The following is a 26176-nucleotide window of genomic DNA, read 5'->3' as shown; positions in this document are numbered from 1 at the left end:
TCCTAAAAACTTTTTCAACATGCTACCGCTGTAGTTTATTAAATAGATGTTCATTTTAAACATTTTTATGCATCTAAATGTAAAATTCTAATGAATCATTTCTGAATTATTAAACTATACGTACTAAGGACAATAATCCTAATTGGTTATATATAGAATATTAGATAAATAGATTCGTACAATATGAGTAATATAAGCTTAGAGCCTATGTCCTGTATATACTATTATTATAATCAGATATAATTTTCATAAACAAAAGCTTCATTAATTATTATAATTTTTAAATCATCTTAAGTCTCCTTGACTTTTGACCTATTATCATGATTATTATATCCTTTGAACATAATATTTAATATAATTAAGGAACTATATCGTACAAATTTCGAATAATTATACAAACATCAATATTAAAAAATATATATACATTCTTTTTAACAATTTATAGTAAATAAAAGTGATTGACATTTGAAAAACAGAGTGAGTATATGGTCACAGAACAATCCTTAAATAGAACAAAAAATCAAAGTATCTAAAAAAAATGTTTAAGTAGGTACACTTAAAAAATGTCAATAAATCAGATTATGAATTATTATAATATATAAATATATAATGCATTATTAGAGTAAACAATGAGTAAGCATATACTTAGTAAATCATCGCATGTATATACGTAAATTGGTGTTGTACTTACAATTCATAATGTATACGATGTTTCAAATATTTCTTGATATATATAAATGTTATACACTTATACGTACCTATATATTATTATATAGTATAGCTCATGCAGGTGGGTGCATCGATTATGAACAAATTCATATGTAACTCTATAATATATAAACGAATCTTCTGTTAAATATAAATATTATATATTAGCGATTTTATTAGTCATTATTTTGATAATTAATGAACGTAAATTTGTTGTTATGTCCTTAATAATATAAAAAATAAATAAATAATAATTTTTTTTACAAATAAATTTATTAATATTTTTAACTAGGTAATAAAAAAACATGAATAGTTCAATGTGGTACAAAATTAAATAAAAAAAAAATAACAAAAAACATTTTTTAAATATATTTGCCAAAGTGGCTTGAAACCAAAAACACGTATAAAAAGTATATGAATGAAAAAAAAGTTGCCAAAAAAAAGGCTTTAGAACAAATTAAAAAAAACATGAATTGCTCAATGTGGCACAAATATAAATAAAAAAAAACATTTTATATAATAGGTATATAGGTATTTGCCAAAGTGGCTCAATTAAGAAAACAAAAACACGACGTATAAAACGTATATGAAAGAGAAAAAAAGTCGCCAAAAATAGGCTTCGAAAACAAATAATAAAAAATAAACAAAAACTTCGGATGAGAGTACGAGACGACACAAAATACTATAAGAGAGAGAATAGGAGATGGCGTATTCGGTGTAACGAGAAATAGCAAGTTCTGTGGGCCACTGGTCACTTTTACACATTTTCGCGATCGGTCCTGCGGGCGAACGAGTGTCGCGGGCGCGTTTACCAGGACACGCGACGCGTCCGACCGTCACGACGGAAGGCGAGGCTCGACTTCTTGGGCCGCGGATCCAACGGTCGACGGCGTTGGAGCTAGTGCGCGATGTCTTGCGCTTTGACGATATGTAAACGACGATTTTGGCGATGGAAAGCGGAAAAACGAAATACGGAACGAGCGAATAATAATACTTTGGAGCTACGTACGAAACCAAATGCGGCCGATACGGTCAAGACTCGGTCGGCGGGATTTCCGCAGGATGAAAAAGAGAGCGTCGTTAGCGGACGGAGGCACAACGCGCCGCAGTCCTGCAATGCTCTCCGCAGATTCGCCCCTTGTGGCATCTCACCGGCATCGTCTTCACCCAAAGGCCGCCTGTGATGAAGTCACGAGCCGCCGAACCATGAAACAATATTATTATTATTTACCCAACAGTAGGTACCTATTATAATAATTTAACGAGGGTTTCAAGTATTTTATGATTCGTATTGTATAATAATTATTGTGTAACTTTTAGATTTTATTTTAATATAATTAATATACTAATCATATTATATTATTCAACAACTCTATGGCTAAATACTATATTTTCAATAAAATAATTTTACAATGACGAGCAAGTGCACATATCATTATTATGATTATAATTTCTTGTAATTATGTTATAATATAATTAATATTGCTAGTATATTATCATTAGTAATATTATTAAACAAATGATTAATTATCCACCAAACAACTAAACTAAATGGTCGAAAATAAAGATAAAAATATTTATTTTTTTTTAAGTAGTTAATATTTTATTTCATTTATGTCTGATTAAATGTTGAAGATATTAAACGTGCGAGTGTGCGACGTGGTTTTATGTTGTATACCGCGTTTATCCTCATAATATTTTTAACCCAAACCGTCAACGTTTAACTCGAGACAGCTTATCAAAGTAACATAATATACGTATACTAAATACTTAGATAATTTTTTTTCTTTTTTTAAGAAACAAGATTTTATCGACAAAGCTACATAAGCGGTTTGGTTTTTTTAAAAATATATAAATTTAGGCGAAATACGTAGCTCATAAAGTTAGCAATGATGCCCGGTATATAAGTAGTTCTTATTATAACTATATGTGTATATCCCAATATGAGATTATTTTTATGTAATATATAAAAATGTATGACCTACTAAAATGATTACGACCAATCATGTGTACGATTTTTATATTTTAAAATATTTTAACAACAATCAAAAATAATTGCTTAATTAAGTTTTACAAACTTTGAAAATCGATTGAAAAATATAATTTTCAAAAAAAAATTATATGAATAGCAGTCATATTATTTAGGTGTAGTATTGTGATTTGACATATTATAATAACTGTTATCTACTCCTTTAAACTATAGGTACCCCATTATAAAATAATCCAAATATATGTTTGCTGTAAAAAAAAAAAAACAAAACCTATAATAATAATATTATAGGTTGATATATCATATTCATATTAGATAATTATTTAAAACAAACTGAAAAAAAAGTTTTTCTAATTTAATTGATATCAATAATAATATTATTACACGATATAATAATCTGGCAGTACACAAGAACAATATTATAATAATAAATAGCATACTATAGTACTATACTAATGAATGATATAGGTAAGTATAAAAAGTGGGCAAGTGAGTACCGCTCTGCTGTACATTAGGTGCCGTATGGATCATTATTATATATTATAGGAGTGTTAAATTTGAATCCAATGATAGTTATCATTGTATACGAAAAACGATTCTGAACGAAGATGATTTGTCAGCCTAGGATATAATTTCTAGTGGTTGGTGAAAAAGGTGGTTTATGTTTTAATGGCCTGAATACAACAAAATTTAAGTTCTTTTATAATAATTGTAAGTTAAACTTATGAAAAACCTTGTATTAAATTTTCAACTCTTAGCTACTTATACAAAAATTTTTATGAAATATACCTACAAAATAATTTGCAAATATTCATGGTTTTGACGAACTTTTGTCAATATTTGAACTTCAAATGCTAATAAAAAAAAATTGTGCATATGTATTCTTATAATTTTTTAATCACTATAATAATAACTTATGAGGAACTTTGCATTAAATTTTCAAGTATTTTGATAGGGCCAAAAAGATTTTATCGACACATAAAAAAACAATTTTCAGAAAAATTGAAAATTTCAGTTGTCTATAAATGGCTCAAAAAAACTCAAAATATTTTGAAAATTAAATCAAGTAAATAAAATGCCAATCTAAATAACTGGTAAAATTTCAAGTATCTACGACTTATACTTTTTGAATTATAACAAATATCAAAAATCGTTGAGGCTAAACCGTTATTTAGCGCAGTTTTGTAAAAATTTAAATTTCAAACACTCATAAAAATTTTTTGTCTGAATCCGGTAGAGTTTTTTTTACAGATATTTGAAGAAAAATGTATGGAGAACCTTGTACCAAATTTTCAAAACTTAGTTATAAAAGAAAAAAATTTTATGATTTTTCAACTTCAAAATTACTTGCAAATTTTCGCGTTTTCGATAGATTTCGTAAAAATTTGAACTATAAACTCTTATAAAAAAAAATTGTGACTAACGATTTTTAATTTTTTTTAGCTACAATAAAAACAACTCATAAGAAACCTTGTATTAAATTTTCAAAACTTTTTGGTCATCCAAAAATTTTTTATCGACACTTTAAAAAAAATTTCTCAAAAAAATCGAAAATTTCAGTGGTCTATAAATAACTCAAAAAAAGTCAAAATTTTTTGAAAATTTAACTATATACAGATACTACTGACATTAACATTTGGTGAAAATTTCAAGTATTTTCAGTGATTAGTTTTTGAATTACAACCAAAAAAAAAAATCGATTTGGTTAAAAACTGGTTTTGCGTAAAAATTGCCGTTTTTCCGTCATTTTTTTGAAAACTGTTGGAAAATGTTAATGGATATTCACTTTTACATCGGAAACCACCCCCATAGTTTGAAATTGGAGCATTATTTCGACTAGTTATGCTGTACACAGACACAAAAAAAAAAAAAAAAAAACACACACCATTGTAAAATCAATACATTCATCACTTCGTTCAGAATCTAAAATAGTAGGTGCGACAAGTCACACTTATTGTCTTAGTAAAACAGAAAAATATCACTTGTCGAAGATTTACTTAATCACGATTTTATAACAAATAACTATCAATTATTATGATCAAAAATATTGTAATTTATCATATCGATTGAGTGTCACATATTATGATATGCTTATTTTTCACAACATTTTTTTCTTTTCAAATTCTGATTTTTAATTTATTTACTAGACTTTATTTTAAAATACCTATATATTTATGAGATTGTTGCTATTTGAAATGTATTCTACAGCGATTATATAAACTTATTTTAAATTATGAGTAAAGCGATAAATATATTTATCTTACAATGATATAATATGTGATTAATTTATTTATTTTTAAGACTATCATCATCTTTTGAAGCAGTAAAAATATTTCAATCTTCAACTTCAATATTTTTTCTGGTAAGTGAGTCTAGTTAGTACCTATTTTGAGAGGGTTGATAACAAAAACTGCCCAGTCCCGGTGCCTTTTCTAATTTAATAAGGAAAAATAAAAACAACATTTTGGAAAAAGAGAATATATGAATTATATGTATAAGCCAGTTTTCAATAAAATCGATTTTGTTATTATTGAAATATAAATAAACGTCGATATTTGAAATTTTCTCTATTTGTTAACAGTTGTTAGAATTCATATTTAAGGCCTAAGGGCTAAGGTTTAAACATTTAACATATATGGCTCTATGTAAGTATTCTTTAAAAACAAAAAATACAATTTGATTGTAACATCACCAATATTTTTATGAGCATATCAGAAGTTTAAATCTCACTATAAGAGATATTCAACTGTTAAAGCGTAAATTAAGGATTTTAGTTTTTATATATATATAATATATAATAAAGGTTATTCATAAAGTATTAATCGTAGAAATTTAAAACATTTCACTATTACTTAAAATTATCTCACCTTTTGACTGTACAGCTTTCGTTGTAATAATAATTAATAACATAGCACACGGTACCCGTAATTGTTATTGTTATTATACTGCATAATATGATTATTGTTATTATTATTATATTGTTGTTGTCGATGTCGTCACTGTCGTGTGTAGCCGCTAAAATTTCAAAAACATAATATTTAAAATAAATATACATACATATTATATTATATTATTATTATTATTATTATTATTACACGTAGTAGGTACCTACACAGTATATATAGTCACGCGTACGCGTATAATATTATAAAATAATATCATAATATCATATTATATAGCACATACCAGCGAATTATTTGCATACATGAAAAATCGCGGGCCAAATGAAAAAAAAATAATAGCGGTGGTGAGGGTATGGCGAGTTATCCTATATTGTAATTATTGTGTACATGCCTACCTCAATTTGTTTTGAAAAACCCGGAGCGGAAGAAAAAAAAATCCAAAACCACGTCGCGCGGAAACGTTTATAAAGCGGACGCCTTCCGACGGACAGGGCACACAGTGCTCATTTATTCTTCACGATGGTATACAGAGCGATTGCACTTTACGTCGCCGTTCAGGTACGCACGTCCGTCATTACCCTTTTCATAATATAATGTGCTATTTTAAAATACACCGTTTCAACCCGCGCGCCACTGCAGACGACATTTTGAGGTTTACCGTTTTTATATAGACTTATCCGGTCAAGTCGGACGTTCGCAGGTCGCGTAATACCTACTCGTCGTCGTCCACGATTTTTACTTGTGAATGCGAGTCCAAGTCCAGATAACTTCGTACGTCAGCGAGTCGCCGCGGTTTATAGAAATCGCGACAAATACATATGTACCTATGTATTATAATATTTTGACATCTCATAGTTCGTCAGCGGTCGCGCGTTTGTGGGATTTCTTTTAAAAAATATAATCATAAGAACACTATACCTGATATAACTTCATATGGGTAATGTAATAACGACAGTAATGCTTACTGTTACCGATTTTTCTGTTTTCGGTCTGACCGTGTCCGCTGCAGTCGGTCGTCGTTGCGTCGCCTACCGCCACCATGTCTCACGGCGAAAGCGTCTCTCCGATTGGAACTTTTTACCACCCGACGCCGTCTTCCAGGGCCAGAGGCATACCGGAAGTTGGAAAGCTACCCAGGACGTCAGCAATGTCCAAAAAATTTCCGGCGAGCGGATCCGAAACCAAACCGTCGCTCAAACTACAACCGGCTAACGCAGGTGGGTACCTAGGTACTGCACGTTTAATCGTTTTATTTTTTCTCAAACAAATCGTTTTTATATGCAAAAATTCTAAAATTCGGTAGTCTACGGGGATGCAGCCTTCGAGTTACATACTAATTTACGTGTATAATGTATAGTTATTATAGGAGCGTATCAGTTGGTGTGATATTGTATAGGCTGTTATTAGAAATAATCTTAAAGAAAACTTTAATAATTTATTATAATAGAGCATATTATTATTATATTATTTTATATCACACTTATATTGCAGACTGCATCAGTAGGTATACCTACCTATATTATATTTATAATCAGGGTTGGGATTTTATAGCACTTAAAATAGCATAAATATGCGCTAAAAACATGCAATAAAAACAACAAAATATGCAAAAAAGGAAATCTTAAAGTAGAAATCGACAAAAAACAAACAAAATCAGCAGATAACAAAAATTGGTACCTAATTCGAAATCATCGTAATAAAATATTATACCAATAATCTAAATAATATTATCGCTGTAATTGTACGGCGTTGCATGCGCGTAATCGACCTATTTACTTAATCTATACATTTACAATTTACTTGATAATTCGATTGACAAAAATCTAAAAATACGTTTTGCTTAAATATAATTTCATAAAATAAGACAGATTTTGATTCGAAAATAGGTAAGAATGCAAAAAATCTCAAAAAGTCCAAAAATAGCAAAAAAAATTCAAAAATCACAAAATATACAAATAAAGCAAAATAAAATTTTTAATTTGAGTATCATGAAACACATTTTTAGCTTATTCTGATATTTTTAAGCATCTCATAAGAAACACGCAAATGATATAAAATCCCAACCCTGTTCATAATAATACAGGTAGCCGGTAGGTAGTTTAAAGTTTTGAGTTTTGTTACAAGAATAATATCCTGAAAATCAGGACCAGCTCAAGTGTTTAAACACATCTAGACAAACTTAAGTTTTGCCGCCCTTTACATACAAGGTGCATCTACTTTTTATCTATAATACACAAATGTTAAATTCCATGCTCTAGGTGTGGGCCTATGTCGCCTATCCCCTGAACCGAGCCTGCTGAAAACTTTTACATTTTTCTTAAAAAAAAAAAATAATAATAAATTATTAATTATAAAGACTCAGACTCCTTTCCGAATACTTTCTCCCCCGTTAATTCAAATTAACTAAGATACTTGCAACAATTTATTAGATAATTGTACATTTGTACTCTATCGCAGTCTTTCGTACTCTAACACGACCCATGAGGGCATGAGGCCATGTTCCATATTGGCCAGAACGATTTTATTCGAAGTCGCTATGTTTACTGAAATTTAAAAAAAAGCCTCCCGAAAATACTATTAGTCTCCAAGTCTCGTCTTAATAATTTTATAATACTGGCCTTTAAAATAACTATTTTTCACGTGCATTAACGCCACTATAAAGGGATTTGCGGCGCGAGCAACGATACGTACCCATCCTCTTAATCATATAACGTACATCGTAACATTTACTATAAGACAATAGACATCATGTGCTGCAATACCTTTTCGTGATACATAACTAGTAGGTATATCGTATATATACATACCAAACAATAATATTATAATGTTTACATCTAATTGTAATATATTCTCTGTACAGTCGTCTTGTTTATAGAAATTTTAAATCTGACACCGAACGTGGATTTCCGTCGATCCGGCACTTTTACGACGTGGGTACCATAGCGTTTTTCGTTTAACATAATAATATATGACATAGGTATGTATTGTTTGTGCGCCTGCTGACCGTACAAAAATATGATTGATATGTTAAACACGAGCTGGTACTTACGTGATTTTTAGCTTATTTTAATTTAAACACAACCACCTGCAGTGCCATTGTTGTGTTTTCGTATAAACTCTAGCACGATCGAAAATTCAAAAATAAAACCGTCGTTGCCGTACTGCGGTCGGGTTCCTATGCGATTGTGTATCGTATATTATACATTCGAATTATAATATATTTCTATGTAGTCGCGATAAAACATGAAATTTATGTACGGTGGCAATTTACTGATTTGTATAAGTCTATCTGAGCACTAGGTATAGGTACTGCCTTACCGAAGTGGTGGGCCGAAAATACTGTAGAAGAGAGTGTAGGACGTAGGTACCTTGTATCTAACATAACCGTATAGACACTAAAAAGTAGAAATGCTCGACCGAGTCAAAATGTCATTCCTAGTGGCTAGTGAGTCTAAAAATATTTCTGTACAATACTGGTCCAATATTTTCGAAAAAAATGAATTACTTATCGATAATATATTTACAACGGTCCGTTGATTAAACAATATACAATTATAAAATATTTATATCGATTGTACTTGATATGTACATACCTGCTAATATAGGTGCCAATATCAATTATTAATAAAAGTTCGAGTCTTGCAGCGATTTTTCAATAAAGAAACTGTTTTTGCCTTTTGGGTCTACATATAAACTTTTGATTGAATTCGTTCAACGTTTACGACACACTACACACGGTATGTTTATTTCACAGGTAATAACCATTTACCGCGCAACGGACGTATACCAACTATAATGGAATCGTCATATCAACCGTCTAGGCCACGATCAAACCACATTCGCTTGGAAGAACCGTTCAAGCCACCCATTTCGGAGGAGGAAAGAGCGGAAAAGATCAATTCCGACCTGGAGAAGATGATACAGTTTATGACGATTCTGGGCCAAGTTGACCGGTATCTGTCTTCGAGAGCAAAGTCCTTCGTCAGCACACTGGGCCGGGCTATGGAAAACAATCCCGACGACCATCACCTTTACAACGACAAGGAAATGTCGGGTTTTGAATACTGAGCTGCACTCGTTTTATTTTTTAGCTAAACGTTTTATGCGTTTGATTATTATTATTTATTTTATCCACTAATTTGTTCATATTTATATTAATATTTATTATCAATAAAAACCATAAAATTATAGTTTACGGTGAAATGTATTAAAATATGTTCCTTTGTATTCAAATCAGTACCTACACATTTTTAAAATAACATATTAGATTAGTAAATATGACACCGGTTTTCAAAATAATAATTTAAAAGAAATTATTGGTAAATAACATACTTGTGAAAAATAACACATATTATTTTGATTTAAAACTAATACAATAGTTCTTATTATATTATGTTTGTTTTGAAATTCTATTTTGTTTACATTTACTGAAATTTATAACACATCAACAACCGAATATATTATGTACACAATATTTTATATTTTTTTCTTTTTGCACAAATGCACTTACTGCTATATTGCTATAATACTAAAAGCATTAAGGCAATTCAACTATTCAAAATAACCAGAAAATAAATATAGTTTAACATTAAATATTCATTAATTGGTCGCAGTCGCAGTTTCACTTTGTTCGCTCTCAGTCTTACTGCGTTGCCTATTTCTCCAAGCTGTCATATAGGTATGAGGATGTATGGGTAAGAACCCAGATAGACCTAAAAATAACATAATTATTTTAATCAAAACAATTAAATTACGTTGTACAGATTGGTAATTATGAAATGTGATTCAAAATATATATTTTATGTAATTAAAAAAGTGACATTAAAAACAAATGTTTTATATTAGTCAAAATAAAAAACTAATGAACTAGATATTTTTAGAGTGTTGAATATAGAGTATTTATTTGATTCATCAAGAGGTGGGTATTTTTAAAGCATAATATTATTATTATAATTACTTTCACAATGTGTAAATAAAATTTTTTTTTTTGAGACATTATTATGTGTAGAGAGCTAGTTTTTATGTTTCTACAAGTATTTATTAACTTTAAGGAATAAAAATGTGGACAAATTATCCATAATAGAATTTTTAGAAAAATATTTATTTTACATACAAAAAAATACTAAGGAAATTAGGTAGAGAATATTTTACCAGTTTAATAATTAAGAATATATTATTATATTATTGTCCATTAAAATATCATATTATTTGTTCACTTCTCGAGTTGTTATTATATTGTTAGAGGAAAATTAAAAAATAACAGAAATCATTTGGTAACTTGATACAATTAAATTTAAAATGATTTAAATGTTTTAAATACACTGAACTTAAATAATTTACAAAAGGGTATGTAATACTTAGGAAGTTTCAAGTTTAAGCATATTATTTCATAATGTATAATAATTAATGTATGGTAAATATAAATACTAAATATTATAAATTTATAAAATTTAATGTAAAAATATACTATACAATATACATACAATACATCTTATTGTAAATGGTGTAGTTTATTTTTTTTTAATTATTTGAAGTAAAAAAAGTATATTTTATCTGTTTATGAATGATTAAGAGAATATTTCTAATTTTATTTTAGAGCATTTTAAAATCACATTAAAATCTTTAAATAATTTAAAATTCCACTCTAATTATTTATGTTCACTAAGTGGGTATAGCCAAAACATTTTAATTATTTACTCAGTTCTATAATTGATTAAATTGAGTAAATAAAACAAATATTACAAGTAATTATGTAATTATCCAAGTTATTGATGTTGGATATAGTTTAAAGTTTGTTACAATAGCACTTGTGATAATTAACAAATTATGTTGAATTGACAATTACATCCATACCTAATAATTCAGCAACTGGATTGGATAGGCGTGCTTTTTTTGCCATCCAGTATTTAATCCTTTCTAAATTGAAACTGACTAATTTTTCTCCATAATGATTTTCCATAGGATCATATGTACCAAGCTGTTCAATTGGGTGAGCTTTGCAATCACGCCGTTGCTAAAACACAAATGTTTTAATGTTGCAAGTAAAATATTTTGAGGTCAAAATTATTATACTTACTAATACAACTACGATGTGGTAAAAAGGTCTATTTGCACAACCATGTCTGGCCAAACGTATGGACTTTTTGGCCTTTTCGAAATCGTCACCACCACCACTGGATGGCGTCAATTTCTTCAACAATCTAAATGCTCTCATTATATTTGACTTTAACAAAATAATATTCAATATTTTTAAATTGTTAAATTTATATAGGTACATAATGTGTGATTCAGTGATTGTATTTGTTTATTGAGGGTTTACAAATAATGAATACAATTAATTTTAACAGTAGTAATCATAACAAAAAATTAAATAGGTTTTTTATGATTATTATTTAAAATAAGAAAATTAAAATTTGTACAAATAAATACAAAGTACAATAAGTAAATGCAATATTTGAGGAAAGTAGTCGGGAGACATGGGTGGAGAAGTCACCCAATTGAGGTGCCTCAAAATTAAAAAGTTAAATAGAAAAGAGGCATTAATGATTATTAATAATCATCAAACATCTAGTTAGCTCATTTTTAAATAATTTTATGTGTCCTTAGAAAGGAACTTTTACCTATTACAAATATTGTTTTTAATAATAAAATAAACTTTCATAGTTCAATCTAAGAGCCGTCCTTACAATGTCTGATTAAGTCTAACTGGTAGAATTCTATCTGTAAACACATAAGAAGTATGTGCTGATTAACGTTATCAGAAACTAACCGAACATTGTAAGGATGTCCCTAAATCTGTTAGACCAAAGAATAATGGAGGACTAGGCAAGAATAGTATTTCATTCCTTTCAAGAAATACTTTTTGTTGAAATTAAAAGTAAGATTTGGTTTTGAACAAAATATAATAAGTATTGTGTAGATGAAGTCTACAGTAATTTTATTGTACTTACATTTTAATATATTTGTCTCTTGGTATCTATGAATGGTTAGAAATAAAGTGTCAACTAAAATCTTTTTGAAAAGTTATAGGTGCCTGAATTCATTTAGTTAAATTCAATTTTCAATTCTCTTAAAGTTTTACGAGTACACGACCGATAACCTAAAACGACGAAAACAATTGATAAAAATCTCATTTTTTTGTTCACTTTCCAAGCTTTATTGATAGTGTCTTATCTTACGGCTTGTTTGTAAAGATGTAAATAACTGTAATCAAAAATAAAAACATATTTTGTAAATATTAAGTATAAGCATTAAAAAAAACTATAGGTAAATACAAGTCAATATAACTGTTTGGGATTAAATCTCGTAGAAACTTGAAATATGTGAATATTGAATATTAAATCAAAATTTGATTACCATTAGAGTTATTCGACGTATCAACTTTAAAACATTTCGTCACTCCAACGAATAAATCTTCAAGTAACATGGAAGCAGTTAAGGTAATTTTTATTTTTACTTTGTATTATAATTGACATTTGTATGATGCAAAAAATTATTCATTTTTTCATTTACAGGAAGCGCCCATTCCGGCTATGGACAGTTTGACTGCAGCCATGAAGAACAACATTGTCCCGAACCAAGAGTATCTGTTACAAGGCAGTGTTCTGGATTCGGCCGTTGAAGTTCTGTTGCACAGATTACGAGGCCTTTGCGATAATGTTGATTCAGGACCTGAAACATTCCACGATCATGAAATGTGTTTTAGCATAAGTAATGTATATTTTTCTGTACATGTTTTGTGCCCACTCCATATCATTCTCAATATCATATTTATTTTAGGAAGTGTAACGCCACAACCACTCACTCTGAGAGTCAGAAGAGCGATAGACTATTTAGATATGCCATACCAGCTGCGTTATATTGGACAACCTGAACTTGGTAAATTCCGTGTGCAATGTATATCTGTAGACGTTTAATAATGGCCAGTTTTCAGGTGATAAATCTAGACCGACAATCCTGCGAAACAGTATAGATGTAGCAACAACGCCAACAATAGTAGACTTCCTCACTGAAATGGGATTTCGCATGGATTTTGAATACATTTTACGTGGCTATATGTTTCGAAAAGGCAGAATGAAGATTACAGTGTCTAAAATATTTAAAGTTGGTGATATTTATTTTATGCCCATAATGTATTTTACTAAAATTTAATATTTCTTTTGAAGATGATGGTAGTAGGTAAACCTGCTCCAGAGAGTGTTGATCCAATATCACAATCATACCTAGTGGAGTTAAGCGTTTTGGCACCCAGTAATCAAGATGCTATTGCCGAAGATATGCGAGTATTTGCTGAACAACTGAAGCCACTGGTGCACTTGGAAAAAGTCGATTATAAACGACTGACACAACCACCTATGTAAAATCCTAAATGCTATGCTTTGTAAATAAATATTTTTTATCAAAGTTTGTTCAGTCTATAAAATATTATACCTAATTTTTCATTTTTGTTATTGACTATTTATTATTAAATTTCAAAAGTGGTATTTTCGAGGTGTATTTGGTATAATTTTCAAATACTGCTTCAAACAATATTATATCTAATGAGTAATAAGGTATCCAAGGGTTATAAATTGTCAAAAATGTATAATTTGTACACAGAGTTATAAAGCTCTAGCTTTTATAAAAATCGATATTAATTTCATGTAAATGTGAGTGATCATGTACAAGTAAAATAGAAAACTAACAATGTTTCAACAAAATACAATTTAATAGTTTACAAAACAAATATTTTGTTCTAATTTTATCTAAATAATAATAATAAAAAATTAATTCATAATATGTTTATAAAACAGGAGACATTAAAAATAAAGTGTTTTATTAATAAAAAGAAAAGTGTTTTAATTACTATTAAAAAAAAATCATATAATAATAAAAAACATTATTAAAAAAAATCTATTTATGAAATATATAAATTGACATGACTTTTAAAAATTATTTAATATTATGTGTACACAATTTATGCACATAACATTTAAATGCCTATATCACTGATTCACTGAGGATGTATATTTTCTTTTCCTTTGAACGACATAGTAAACCGTTTTGATACAGGCAAGCCCTAAAAATAAATATTAAATTATAAAGATAAAATCAAGCAAATATTTAACATAAGTATAAAATAAAAAAAATATGTAAGTGGGCACCAAGTTGATCTCTATTATGGCTGAGTTAAAATTGAATTCAATATTACATCACTGAACACAAAAAATGATTCTGACAGGAAACAGTTTGGCAATTTATCACTAAGTACATTTCATAAAATGATTTTTTAATAACGCTATTAAAGTAATTTATTTGATTTATAACAGTATTATGGTAAGTACAAGATTTATATAATTTTTTTTAAAAATATTGAATTGAATATATTATTATTAGAACAGCATCTTTTTAAAAAACTAAAATATAGTAAAAATATATTTATTGTACCTATAAATAAATAATATTTTAAAAGAAATCAAAAATGTTATTGTGTATAATAAAATTTGTTGTAATATAGTAAAAGAAAGGTTTTAAGTTTCCACAAATAATATTTTTAAATTATATCAAAATAATAAACATAATTAAAAATCATTTAAAAAGTAATTTTGTTCAAATTTTAACTTCAAATTTCTATAAAAAATAGTAAGCTGGGTATGATTTTTAGATTTTAAGGTTTCAGTATGAATTACTTAAGAGGAATCTTGCATTAAATTTTTAAGAATTTTTATCCAAAGAATATTTTTTTATTAACATTTATAGAAAAAAATTTGGAAATTTTAACATACAATGAAAATGATAATAATATAAACATTTGGTGAGAATTTCAAGTACCTATTGTTATTTTTTAGAAGTACAACAAAATATCAAAAATTATTTGAAGAGAAATATTCTATATACATATTTATATTTGTATTAATAAAAAATTTGGCACAGGCATACCATATACTTACACTTATTTTAGTTGTATTCATCACATTAGGTTTAGGTATTCCAATCTTACTTTCTGACTAAAATCAATCAACATAATATTAAAATATAAACAATATTAAATTACTGTTAAAACTTAATTCTTACTTTTGATTTGTTTAACTTAAATGATGATCGCAATACATCAGTATTTCTTTCATTAGCTTTGTTGAACAAAACAATTGTAGTCTACAATTTAAATAATCATTGATATTTATAAATCTAAATAAAACAATAAACAATTTATACTTACATTATTTGAATTCTTTTTAATACACTTTGTAACATTTAATGGTGTTCCAGGGCTTACAGAATTCGCTATCGATCGACGTGATAAACTAGTCCTGTAAAAAATAAAAACAATTTAATTGAACACTAATATTGTTACTAAAAACACAGTAAGATTAACACTAGTTTAATATATTTATATATTTAGTAAAATGTTAACATCTAAATGTATATAAGTTCATCTTAATTAAAATAAAATTAAAATTCTTTTAACATTTTTAATACATTGAAATACATAATTACCTTGATTTAATAGAAGAGTTGGCAGTTGAGGGAGTTTTAAAAGTAGTAACAATATCTGATGATGATGGTGTAGAAGAGGCTATAGGCTTCATCTGAAGTATAGAAACAGAACAAGCATTGTTTCAAAATGTTTATATTTTTTTATTATTATAGCACTTAATATTTGATGATAAGACATGCTAGTCTATAGTATAAAGTAAGTGATTTAAAAATAAATTTATATGTATACGTTACCGGAAAAAATGATAATTTAAGAATATTATGATTTCCTAGTCATTGTTGACAAGGATTGGTAATGTTGGATATTTTGTAGTTTAATCAACATTTCTGTATTATATTAGGCAATGTTATTAATCCATATGAAAACAAATATAAACACCTTTATCGGTATTCAGTAAATAGTCAGATTAATGAACATATACAGTGTATGGTCAATCTGCTTTTATATTATTATTTTTATAGCTTATAACTTTTAATAAACTTGACAAATGTTTAATATTTAAGTGACACAGTATGGTTTGTGCAATTAACTAGTAAATAGTGAAGTGTTAATATTTGTACTTAGTAATCTTTGTTTCAAAATGGTTTTAAATGAAATGCACTTAAAATGTAATTAAATTTACTTGCCGTGCATCTTTTAGATTATGTAATTCTAATTGTCATTGTAGTTTACCATTAATAATAAGGATGATAAAATATAAAATATCAATGTTCAATAAGTACAAAAAAAAAAAAAAAATAATAATAATAATGTAATAAATTATATGAAATAATGATTTATTCCAAATTATAGGTATTAATTAATATTATTAGGTTTTTAATTTTATCGTCAATAACTTATTTTATTATCAATAAATAGTTATATAACAGATAATATAGTTTTATTAACTAGTCATTGTTAACATTGACTAAAAGTGTTTTTTTCCGGTAATATATACATACATATAATTGGAATATTATTAATAACTGTATTATAATAAAGTGCAAAATGTACAAACAATATTATTTTATGCAAATTAAAAAATATATTTTTCATATAAACATACTTTACGAGAATTAACAGACCCATGAATGACATCTTTATTTTCTACATTCTTATAATTTTGCACCATGTGTTGAACTGGGACATTAGCCATAAACGGACCTTTTTTTTGAATTCTTTTATTTTGCAGGGACTTCAAAACGGTTAGACTTCCATTTACTTTTGATTCGACAATTCCTGAAACAATAATATTAAAGAGATAATAATAAGAAACCACCATCAATTTTTTTTTTGTTTTTTTAATAATAGCTTAATCTGTGTAGTAAAATAGTAATTTATTTTAAAAAGTAAACTGATTATTTCAATTAAACAATTTCATACCCAAGCGATCAAGAGTTTTCAACTTGACATCAACTTGATTATTGTCAATTGGTCCAATTTCTGTCAAAGAATTTTCCTTAAACACATAACATAATATGATTAAAATCATACATTAAGTAGAAATATTACATATATAACATGCATTCACTTACTGTTTGAATATCACTAGGTCCTTCACTATCACTGAAGTTATCCATCACCCATTCAGGTTTCAAAGAATTAAGATCAAAAGAGTTTAGTTCATTGAATGGAAATACCAAACTAGAATCTGGGGTTATGTTTTCATTTATATCAATATTACTATCCTAAAATTTAGAATTAAAATTAATGAATATTTATTAATTACATTGATAAATAAAAAGGATAGGTGATGGAGAAAATATTTGAAATTTAAAATTGTCTTTACTTACTGGTGTTTTATTAAAACTATTGGAATTCATATTAAAACTCCCGATGAATCCTTTATTTAAAACACTTGAATTTATATTTTTATTTAAATTTGACTCAGTGTTACTACGCTGTGGTGTACAATATAATGACTTTCTAGAATAATTTTTTTCATAATTTTTTTTCCCTTTTTCAATAAGCATTTCAATTCGTTGCCGTGTTTGTTCTCTAATTTGTTTCTTTTCTTGTTCGTTGCAATAAGAAATGTTTTCTAAGTCTACCTTATTTTGATCTGATAACAAATCTAATTTAATTGATAGCTCTTCATTTTTTATTTTATTTTCACCTATATGAACTGAGACATTATTTTCTATTGACTGATCGATCTTTTTTGATGTGTTAAGACATTCTACAGTAGCACAATCATCTTTTAATTGATTCTTTATAAAATCATCTTTGTTTTCCTCTATATAGTTTTGTTCCAAAAGTCTCGCAACACCATGAATATCTGTTAATGATACACTTCTTTTTATCAGCCTGCCGCTTTTTGATTCCCACAGAGGACTCAATATATTAGCACAAGGCGGATCTCCTCTTAATGGAGTTTGATTAGGGACTAAATCAAAAGGATCCATATTGGCTGCTTGCAATTCCAGTATATCAAATGGATTATTAATACAATTTTCATCATAAGTTTTGTGTTTCACTGTTTCGGGAGTACTCCAGTCAATAAGAGCATCCATTGAACAGTTAGCTAACTCACTAGCTTCACATGATTCCATAATCCTAGAGACAATAAAATATAATCTAGAAGTTATTTTTATAAAAAATACAAAAATGTAATTTAGTAGATAGCCAGTTGATCACTAAAATATATTTAAACATGATTGTAATTAAAAACTAAAAACCCAATTTCTCATTTTGTTATTTTGTCATATTTTATTAGACATTAGTTATAATTACAGAAAATATAGGTATTGAACTATATTATTTTGTATACCTAACATTTATATTATTCAAATAATATTTATCATTTTTAAGCAAGTTTGTGATGGTATTACATTTGTAACATTATATTTTTTACTTATAAATTTTTTTATTGATGTTATTTTATGAACAATTTATCTGAAGTTTTAGAAGTTAAGTTTCTGTTTTGTTAGTGAGCTTATTTATACATTGACACTGAACTTGTCATAATAAAATGTGTAAAAAATGATTGACATCTAAAAATTAAGAATATAATACAAATAAAGTTTATTGTCTGTAATATCACAAAATAGATTAAATAATACATTAAGTAATACATTCTGAAATAGTAACAGTTATCCTCTGTAAACTATTGTTTGTAATAGAGATTTGTGAGTCTGATTTACATAATAACTTACACTTAATTTAAATAATATAAATTGTAAATACATAATTATAATTGCGAAATTTGAGATTTTTGTTTATTAACTAATTTTATTATACCTATACTTTAATCAAGTATGTCAGCAGTGTATTAGTTGTGCTGCTTTTTTGATGTTCATCAGATTATTGATCAAAATGTTTAGTTAAGACACTTAAAACTAACATCTAATAAATCAATATGATCTAGGTAATTGGAAAATATTATAAAAATTTAGTATAAAGCAATTAATTCATAACAGTGTTTAGCAGATCTTACTTTACCCAAACAAGATAGAGATTTATTAATTTAAATTTCATTCAAATACTACAACTTATCCAAAAGGGTCACGGCAGTAGCCAACTAACGAGCGGATTACGGTTATGGGCAATATATTTATAGAGATGTATACAAACCTTGAAATAGACTAATTAATAGGTGAATGCCAGTAACGAAAAAGAAACAAATAGGCACGAGTGAGTAATAACTACACGACACACACTACTGTAGAACTATGGTGTTTACGTGAAAATGATTATAAACCATAAAATATTTAATAATAATGTCCAAACACGCGAGTACAATATTACGTATATTATAGAAAAAGATGTATTTAATATTTACAATTATATAATGTCAGTAATCAGTTACTACACGATATTTAAAATTAACATATTTAAACGAAATAACGTTTTCCCGATGCTCGGTTAAATGATAACGTATGTACTATGTAGATAATAATCGAAATAGTAACTGGTAACCACGATGCAGGCCCACACTGCTATTGGCCAAAAAACCGTAAGTCCTTAACCGCTAACCACTCCACGTTCAACTACAACGGTCAACAGCAAAACATTAAACAACTTGTTAACTGTTTGTAGTTTTGTAGTTTTGTTTTTGTGTAGTTTGTTGTTCGTTCGTTCGTTGTAATTAGTAAGTTAGTAATATATATTAAGTACCTAGGACGTAACTACTAGATAGTAAGTATACCGAGTAAGTAACGTGGACTTCGCAGTTACGCGGTCACACCAGCATTCAGATTCATCTTAAATAACTAATAGGTAATCGTTATTGGAATTTCCCATTTTTTTATGTTAAATAATTATTGACTAGCAAAATGAAATACTATAATATACGAAGTATTTTGTTAATAGTGACTGACAGTTAAATTGATCTGTTATTGAAGGAAACATGGAAACCCAAAAAACAATGGATAGTTTCATCAAGAGTAGAAAAAGACCCACCAACGATAATGGCTTGCTTAAAAAGGGACTTACGAATAATAGTCTTGGAATTAGTAAACCGACAAGAAAATTATCGTTTGATTCTACGGGGCAGCAAACAATTAAAAAACCAAAGGTTAGTTAACTGCCTAACTATATTTTGTATTGACTTAGGTATGTTAGAACTATACTGATACTAGAATTATATTTATTTATTTAACTAGTACTAATCAACATGTTTGTTTATGCTTAGATACCTATATTTACGTTAATTATGTATGATTAACTAAATAATTATATTTTTTAGGCATACAAGTAGGTACTTTACCTGATGTCTTTTTTCAATTTTTTTGTCTGCAAACAATCATATCTTTATACACTAAAAAGTAAAAACAATATTTTAGTAAAATAGAATTCTTTGGAAACTATGTTTTGATACTCATTTGAAGTTTGTAATTTTTTATGATTTAATGGATTTAGGTACCTAAAGTGGTTTTATATTACAAATGTTGTATTTTTTTAAGCTCAACTTTGAACAAACAAATGTCCTTGTCTTTAAATGGCTATAACATAAAAACTTAGTTTTAATAAAAATAAATAATTTTACCATCATTTTGACATATACCTACAGATAAAAGTTTTTCCTTTTTTTATACCAACTATGTAACTTGTAGATTTAGATATATTAAATTAAAAAAAAAAAAAAACCCATTTAATTAGTTATTTTTATATTAAAGAATATATTCATTTATAAAATAACTTAGTTACTTATAATATAATATTAATTATAGTTAATTGTTTTACAAATCATATTGTTTTTATTTTATGTAATAAAATTAATTCGATATGATTTCTTTCATAACCTATAATCTCTAAGCATGGAAAAGAATTGGCCGTTGAAAAGTATTAGGTATACAATTAAAATAGCAACATAGAATGCAAATTATTAAATTTTTAATTATTTTGTAGAAAAAACCCATTATTTATTAATCACTCTTCATTCATTATTGCTAGAATTTGATTTTGTGGATAAATTACTAACAAACTACAAATTATTTTTATTGAATTGTATATTTAAAGTTTTTCATAATTAAATGAACAGCGATTATCAAGCAGTAAATATTTATATTTTTTAAAACTTCTCTCCGCATCCACTTCAGTGATTGGAGCAAATTAGTTAATCTTTTTCATTAAACTAGGGGAAAATGAGTAAAATTGAAGAAAAATGACCAATAAAGTTAAAAAAGAAAAAAAGTATGCAAAATATATGTTAGTTATTTAGATTATTAGATTTACTTGTTATTGAAACACATTGTCAGCTAAGAAAATATGGTCTATGAAGTTTAAAAAATGTAAAATGCATCAGTTTTCAAACCTAACTAACAATTATTAGTCTTTGCATGTAAAAAGAACCTAGGAATTATTTTGTACTTGTTGCCAATTTCCTATTTATTTTTTTTTTAGATTGATTCTGGTACACCAAAAACAATTTTTCAAAATAATCTAAATGCTGTTGTCAATAATGCAAATAAAAATACTTTCGAGAAAAAAGAGGCTGAAATTAAAAATGACATTCATTTAGAGAGAGCTACAACTCCAGATCAAACAGAATCGACTAAAGCCAAATTACGTAAAGTATGTTATCAACAGAAGTATTTTCAAAATTTGATTAATAATAAGATACAAAAATAACTTTCATATTTTATTTTAAAACTAACATAATTATTATAATTGATAATTAGTTGATTTGTTTAATATGTATTATATATTTAAGATACAAAGTTAATCTTATTGACCTTAACCGTTGATTATTTAAAAAAATCTATTGACACAATAAAAATCATACTTTTTTTTTAATTGTATTGTTTTTATAATTTTGTATCTGTTTCATTTATTTTAGGATTTGGATTTGGGTGAATTTCGTAAAATCGTTCGCCGTAAATTCAACATTAAGAAATTACAAGAAAAGTTGAATGCAGTAGAACAATCTCAAATTGATCTTAAAGCTGCAGAATCTAAAGTAGAAACTGCTAAAAGTCATTACTTATCTTCATTTAAATCAGCCGATCTCTTGGTTGATACTAGCCCAGCAAAAGTGGCATCAAGTCCCGTAGCACAATCTCAGCTTAAACCTACTGCCTTATTTCTGAGCCCAGCACAATCTATCGTTAGTCCTAGGAAAGTAATGAACACTCAGATGACTCACCCTAAAGAATATATTTCGCCTAAAAAATTATTAAGTGAAGTTGGATCTCTTTTGGCTTTCTCGCCATCAAAGCGATATGCAGCACTGGTTGATTCTAAAACATTACCTCTTCCTTTAAAATACCGTATTTTGGATGAATTATTCAAAGCTGTGGAAACCGTTTCATCAATGATGTTTGTTAGAAAAGAAAAAATTACTTTCAACAAACTCAAACGTGGAGTACAGCACATGACTAGAAAGTAATAATTTAAATTTTGTTTTATTAAAAATATCATAAATAACTTACAATTATTTAATACAATATTTATTTTTAGAAATTTTACTGAATTGCATTTGGCACAGATTAAAACTGTAGTTCCAGATTTCTTCAAGTTTGTATTAGCAAAATCGCCAAAAGAAAAATCTAATTATGAATTAGTAATAATTCCAAGTTATGGTAAATATTTCAATACATAGTTATCAAAACAAAAACCCTCCGTCTAACTCCGTGTAAAAATTAGCTAAGTAAAAAAAAGAAGAAAAAAATCAAAAAAAAAAATCATTGTATAACCAAAACTTTTTTCGCTTCATATAGAATTTATAAAACCAGTAATTTCAAAGCACTATAAAGATGTGATATCATAAATAAATGCTAAGTAAACTGAATTAAGTATATTTAGTCTGTTTCGATAATTTATTTACTTGGCGAGGAAATTTTAGTATTAATATAGAGTATACAGTGTAAAGTGTTATTATTGGTTGTAGAGTATTATTTTGATTAGTATAGAAATGTTAACTGTAATATTTTTAATTTATAATGTCTTATTGTCTAATTATTCATCCAGCGCCACGGTTCTTATATTGTATCATTGTATCGTATGAAGTAAAAAATTTCCTCGCCAAGTAAATAAATTATCGAAACAGACTAAATATACTTAAATTCAGTTTACTTAGCATTTATTTATGATATCACATCTTTATAGTGCTTTGAAATTACTGGTTTTATAAATTCTATATGAAGCGAAAAAAGTTTTGGTTATACAATGGTTTTTTTTTTTGATTTTTTTCTTCTTTTTTTTACTTAGCTAATTTTACACGGAGTTAGACGGAGGGTTTTTGTTTTGATATCACCAATTTTTATCATTATACCTAAATAATAATAAATATATTAATTAATATTAATTATATTAATGTTTATTTAACATATCATATATTAGTGTTTATTTCCCGGTCGGCACGACAACGCGAGAAGCGGCCGCCGTGATTCCAGATTTCAATATAATTTTTCATTAAAAATGTTTCACGTTTCCTTTGATAACTTAATTTCTAACAGTACGATTTTTATGATTTTTACAAAAGGATCATCTGCATGATTTTCCTCATGTTTTTCAATTTACTAGGTATAAATTGATTCAGTAGATAATTAATTATCTCATCTGACAAAAAACACCGAAATTTACACGGTTTTAATGTGAAACTCCTGCTTCGAGATAATATACACTGTCGTGCCGCCGCTTTTATTTTTTTTACTTAGCTCACGCCACGACCGTGGCGCTGGATTAACTTTCAGTTAAAATTATACAATTTTGATATTATTTAGGCACAAAGAACGAAGATAACATTGACTTAATTGAATTAACAATTCGAAGAAAAAAGGCATTTTCTAATGCACTACTTGATATTATGAAAGAACATCACGAAGTATGATGATTTATAATAATTGTAGCTAATTTAATTTGAAAATAACTAATATTTTTCTGGTTACAGAAATATTTGAATTCATTAATTCCACCCATTGTGATTGAAAAAGATAAAATAACCAGATGGCATCCTGAGTTTGACGTTGAAACTGCTAAAGATATTATTCCGTCTACATTACCTAAAATTGAAATTAACAAAGCAAAAATAGAAACTGCAAAAGATTTGTTGGGTAATATTGGATATTCATTTAACCGATATATTTATATTACATTATAATTTATAAATATATAATGTAATAATTACTATTTAATTTGTTTTTAGATAAATCACATGCTTTGTTTGCTTACAATAATCGTTTGAATCGGACTGTTAACACAATGAACAATGAAAATAAAAGTTTACCTGAAAAAAAATTTCCCACAACTGATGCAAAAGATGCACTTAAGGGAGCTCTTAAAGGGATTCCTAAATCATTTTTAAAGAAGGTAATTTTTTAATAATATTTTACTATTTTTACGTATAATATACTCAAATGTCTATTAAGAATATTATCTAAATAATATCTTTTTTTCAAAGATTCAAGAAAAGCAAGCACAAAAAGCTAAAGAATTGATGACACGTTCAGTGGGTCAATTAGATGAAGATAGAATGATGAATAGATTACCAGATATTGCTAGACGTATGCGTACTTATTTCGTACAGCTTCAAAGAAATGTTATGCCCTTCAAAAAAGTCATCGATCAATTGAAGCAGAGTTATCCTGAAGCTATGACAGATGGTAATTATTCCTTTATTTTTTCATAGTTTTTTTATCAAAATTTTTAATTTTATTACTATTTCAGAGGATTGGAAAGCTCACTTAAATCTTCTCCAAGAAAAAGTACCTCACTGGATTGTATCAAAAGTTTTTGATGGAGTTGAACATATTCGAATTGATAAAAAAGTTGAATTTGAAGAAACTGTAATTAAAACATTGAAAAACTAATTTTAATTTAACAGACTAAAATTTATCGACAAATTGTTTAATTTTCATTTATAAATAATATCTATTTTTTAGTTTCCAACAATTTATATTGAGATTTTTTTCTTTATCACGTATTGCCGGTTAAAATTTTTTTTAAAAATTACAGAATTGTATTAGTAAAGTAATGTATTTTACTATTTTACATTTAAAATTATCTTAAATCTATTGATAATAAAGTTATTATTTTATCCACTAATCACAACACTATGACTTAACTTTTTGAAGTTAATATTTAATTGATTTTATGTTATTTTTTTGATCTACGCATTTTAAACATTACAATTCTTGATGATTATTTACTATACAATTATATAAATATAAAATTTAAGCAAACTGTGTGCACGTGATTTAGAAAAATAATTCATTATAAATTGGATTTAAATTAAAAAAATTTTTTATTATATAACTCAATGTGGTACCCAAACCAGTATTACTTATAAAAAAAATGTATCCTTAAAAATATTTAATACTCCATAAAATAATTATGTTTAGTATTTTCCAAAATATATTATTCACACAATTCGTAATATTAAATATTATTCTGTTAATTTATTTCAATGGTGTATTTTATGACCCATGAAATGTTTCTGATACACTAGAAAATTTAGTTGGAGGATGGTTGGATATTGAGTGATATATGAGTAATTGACCTATTAACGGGTTAACGCAAGATAATTAAAAAAAAATAACAATAGTGAAATATTGCGTTAGAAGTGAACAAAATAAATAATTACCTATTATTATTTTAAATTTGCTTGGTTAATCCTTGAATAAATTTAATGTTTAGTAATCGGAATTTATACTCTCTTATGATGCATAAGGAGTATTT

The 26176-nt window shown here is 27.0% G+C and overlaps 5 protein-coding genes across 8 annotated transcripts; 3 read left to right on the top strand and 2 right to left on the bottom strand.

Annotated features, from left to right (window-relative positions):
• The first annotated feature begins 6019 nt into the window (after nt 1–6019).
• LOC114123168 (uncharacterized) lies at nt 6020–9796 on the top strand. Of its 2 annotated transcripts, none has more exons than XM_027986057.2 (3): nt 6020–6159; nt 6611–6818; nt 9356–9796. In XM_027986057.2, the coding sequence occupies exons 1-3, from the start codon at nt 6121–6123 to the stop codon at nt 9667–9669; spliced, it is 561 nt and encodes a 186-aa protein (XP_027841858.2). In that variant the 5' UTR covers nt 6020–6120; the 3' UTR covers nt 9670–9796. The 2 variants fall into 2 exon arrangements, with proteins under 2 accessions (XP_027841858.2, XP_027841857.2); XM_027986056.2 differs by having other exon boundaries at nt 6611–6830.
• A 263-nt stretch (nt 9797–10059) lies between these two features.
• LOC114123161 (probable 28S ribosomal protein S16, mitochondrial) lies at nt 10060–12708 on the bottom strand. The gene is made up of 4 exons (XM_027986043.2): nt 12552–12708; nt 11678–11824; nt 11455–11614; nt 10060–10313 (listed from the first exon to the last, which is right to left on the bottom strand). The coding sequence occupies exons 2-4, from the start codon at nt 11813–11815 to the stop codon at nt 10201–10203; spliced, it is 411 nt and encodes a 136-aa protein (XP_027841844.1). The 5' UTR covers nt 11816–11824; nt 12552–12708; the 3' UTR covers nt 10060–10200.
• A 144-nt stretch (nt 12709–12852) lies between these two features.
• LOC114123160 (mediator of RNA polymerase II transcription subunit 18) lies at nt 12853–14046 on the top strand. Its single transcript, XM_027986042.2, has 5 exons — nt 12853–13040; nt 13116–13311; nt 13381–13479; nt 13535–13704; nt 13767–14046. Exons 1-5 carry the CDS (start codon nt 13026–13028, stop codon nt 13959–13961), a joined length of 675 nt encoding a protein of 224 aa, XP_027841843.1. The 5' UTR covers nt 12853–13025; the 3' UTR covers nt 13962–14046.
• Nucleotides 14047–14287: 241 nt separating this feature from the next.
• Nucleotides 14288–20917, bottom strand: LOC114123177 (uncharacterized). Of its 2 annotated transcripts, none has more exons than XM_027986073.2 (10): nt 20766–20917; nt 17851–18613; nt 17593–17745; nt 17441–17516; nt 17124–17296; nt 16078–16169; nt 15800–15890; nt 15655–15735; nt 15531–15587; nt 14288–14659 (listed from the first exon to the last, which is right to left on the bottom strand). In XM_027986073.2, exons 2-10 carry the CDS (start codon nt 18607–18609, stop codon nt 14594–14596), a joined length of 1548 nt encoding a protein of 515 aa, XP_027841874.1. In that variant the 5' UTR covers nt 18610–18613; nt 20766–20917; the 3' UTR covers nt 14288–14593. The 2 variants fall into 2 exon arrangements, with proteins under 2 accessions (XP_027841874.1, XP_027841873.1); XM_027986072.2 differs by lacking the exon at nt 20766–20917 and adding an exon at nt 19631–19902.
• Nucleotides 20051–25899, top strand: LOC114123176 (DNA replication factor Cdt1-like). Of its 2 annotated transcripts, none has more exons than XM_027986069.2 (10): nt 20051–20275; nt 20401–20573; nt 21902–22072; nt 22338–22882; nt 22958–23079; nt 24223–24323; nt 24390–24552; nt 24645–24808; nt 24900–25101; nt 25166–25899. In XM_027986069.2, exons 2-10 carry the CDS (start codon nt 20406–20408, stop codon nt 25306–25308), a joined length of 1779 nt encoding a protein of 592 aa, XP_027841870.2. In that variant the 5' UTR covers nt 20051–20275; nt 20401–20405; the 3' UTR covers nt 25309–25899. The 2 variants fall into 2 exon arrangements, with proteins under 2 accessions (XP_027841870.2, XP_027841871.2); XM_027986070.2 differs by having other exon boundaries at nt 20369–20573.
• Nucleotides 25900–26176: the final 277 nt, after the last annotated feature.

Source organism: Aphis gossypii, chromosome 2 (genome assembly GCF_020184175.1).
Source record: "Aphis gossypii isolate Hap1 chromosome 2, ASM2018417v2, whole genome shotgun sequence".
In the NCBI taxonomy this organism is placed as follows: Eukaryota; Metazoa; Arthropoda; class Insecta; order Hemiptera; family Aphididae; genus Aphis; species Aphis gossypii.
The sequence above is the reverse complement of the archived record's forward strand: the minus strand, read 5'-3'. Positions and strand labels throughout refer to the sequence as shown.

What these genes read in the sequence shown, in the direction of transcription:
- LOC114123168 (XM_027986056.2), top strand. Translation starts at nt 6,121, where the DNA reads ATGGTATACAGAGCGATTGCACTTTACGTCGCCGTTCAG. An exon ending in CACTTTACGTCGCCGTTCAG is followed by an intron (nt 6,160 to 6,610) that starts GTACGCACGTCC and finishes TGTCCGCTGCAG; the next exon opens with TCGGTCGTCGTTGCGTCGCC. An exon ending in TAACGCAGGTGGGTACCTAG is followed by an intron (nt 6,831 to 9,355) that starts GTACTGCACGTT and finishes TTTATTTCACAG; the next exon opens with GTAATAACCATTTACCGCGC.
- LOC114123161 (XM_027986043.2), bottom strand. Translation starts at nt 11,815, where the DNA reads ATGAGAGCATTTAGATTGTTGAAGAAATTGACGCCATCCAGTGGTGGT. An exon ending in ACCACATCGTAGTTGTATTA is followed by an intron (nt 11,615 to 11,677) that starts GTAAGTATAATA and finishes TTTGTGTTTTAG; the next exon opens with CAACGGCGTGATTGCAAAGC. An exon ending in TCCAGTTGCTGAATTATTAG is followed by an intron (nt 10,314 to 11,454) that starts GTATGGATGTAA and finishes TGTTATTTTTAG; the next exon opens with GTCTATCTGGGTTCTTACCC.
- LOC114123160 (XM_027986042.2), top strand. An exon ending in TATTGGACAACCTGAACTTG is followed by an intron (nt 13,480 to 13,534) that starts GTAAATTCCGTG and finishes GCCAGTTTTCAG; the next exon opens with GTGATAAATCTAGACCGACA. An exon ending in CAGTGTCTAAAATATTTAAA is followed by an intron (nt 13,705 to 13,766) that starts GTTGGTGATATT and finishes TTTCTTTTGAAG; the next exon opens with ATGATGGTAGTAGGTAAACC.
- LOC114123177 (XM_027986073.2), bottom strand. Translation starts at nt 18,609, where the DNA reads ATGGAATCATGTGAAGCTAGTGAGTTAGCTAACTGTTCAATGGATGCT. An exon ending in ATAGTTTTAATAAAACACCA is followed by an intron (nt 17,746 to 17,850) that starts GTAAGTAAAGAC and finishes TCTAAATTTTAG; the next exon opens with GATAGTAATATTGATATAAA. An exon ending in GGTCTGTTAATTCTCGTAAA is followed by an intron (nt 16,170 to 17,123) that starts GTATGTTTATAT and finishes TCTATACTTCAG; the next exon opens with ATGAAGCCTATAGCCTCTTC.
- LOC114123176 (XM_027986069.2), top strand. Translation starts at nt 20,406, where the DNA reads ATGGAAACCCAAAAAACAATGGATAGTTTCATCAAGAGTAGAAAAAGA. An exon ending in AAACAATTAAAAAACCAAAG is followed by an intron (nt 20,574 to 21,901) that starts GTTAGTTAACTG and finishes TTTTTTTTTTAG; the next exon opens with ATTGATTCTGGTACACCAAA. An exon ending in AACTGCAAAAGATTTGTTGG is followed by an intron (nt 24,553 to 24,644) that starts GTAATATTGGAT and finishes ATTTGTTTTTAG; the next exon opens with ATAAATCACATGCTTTGTTT.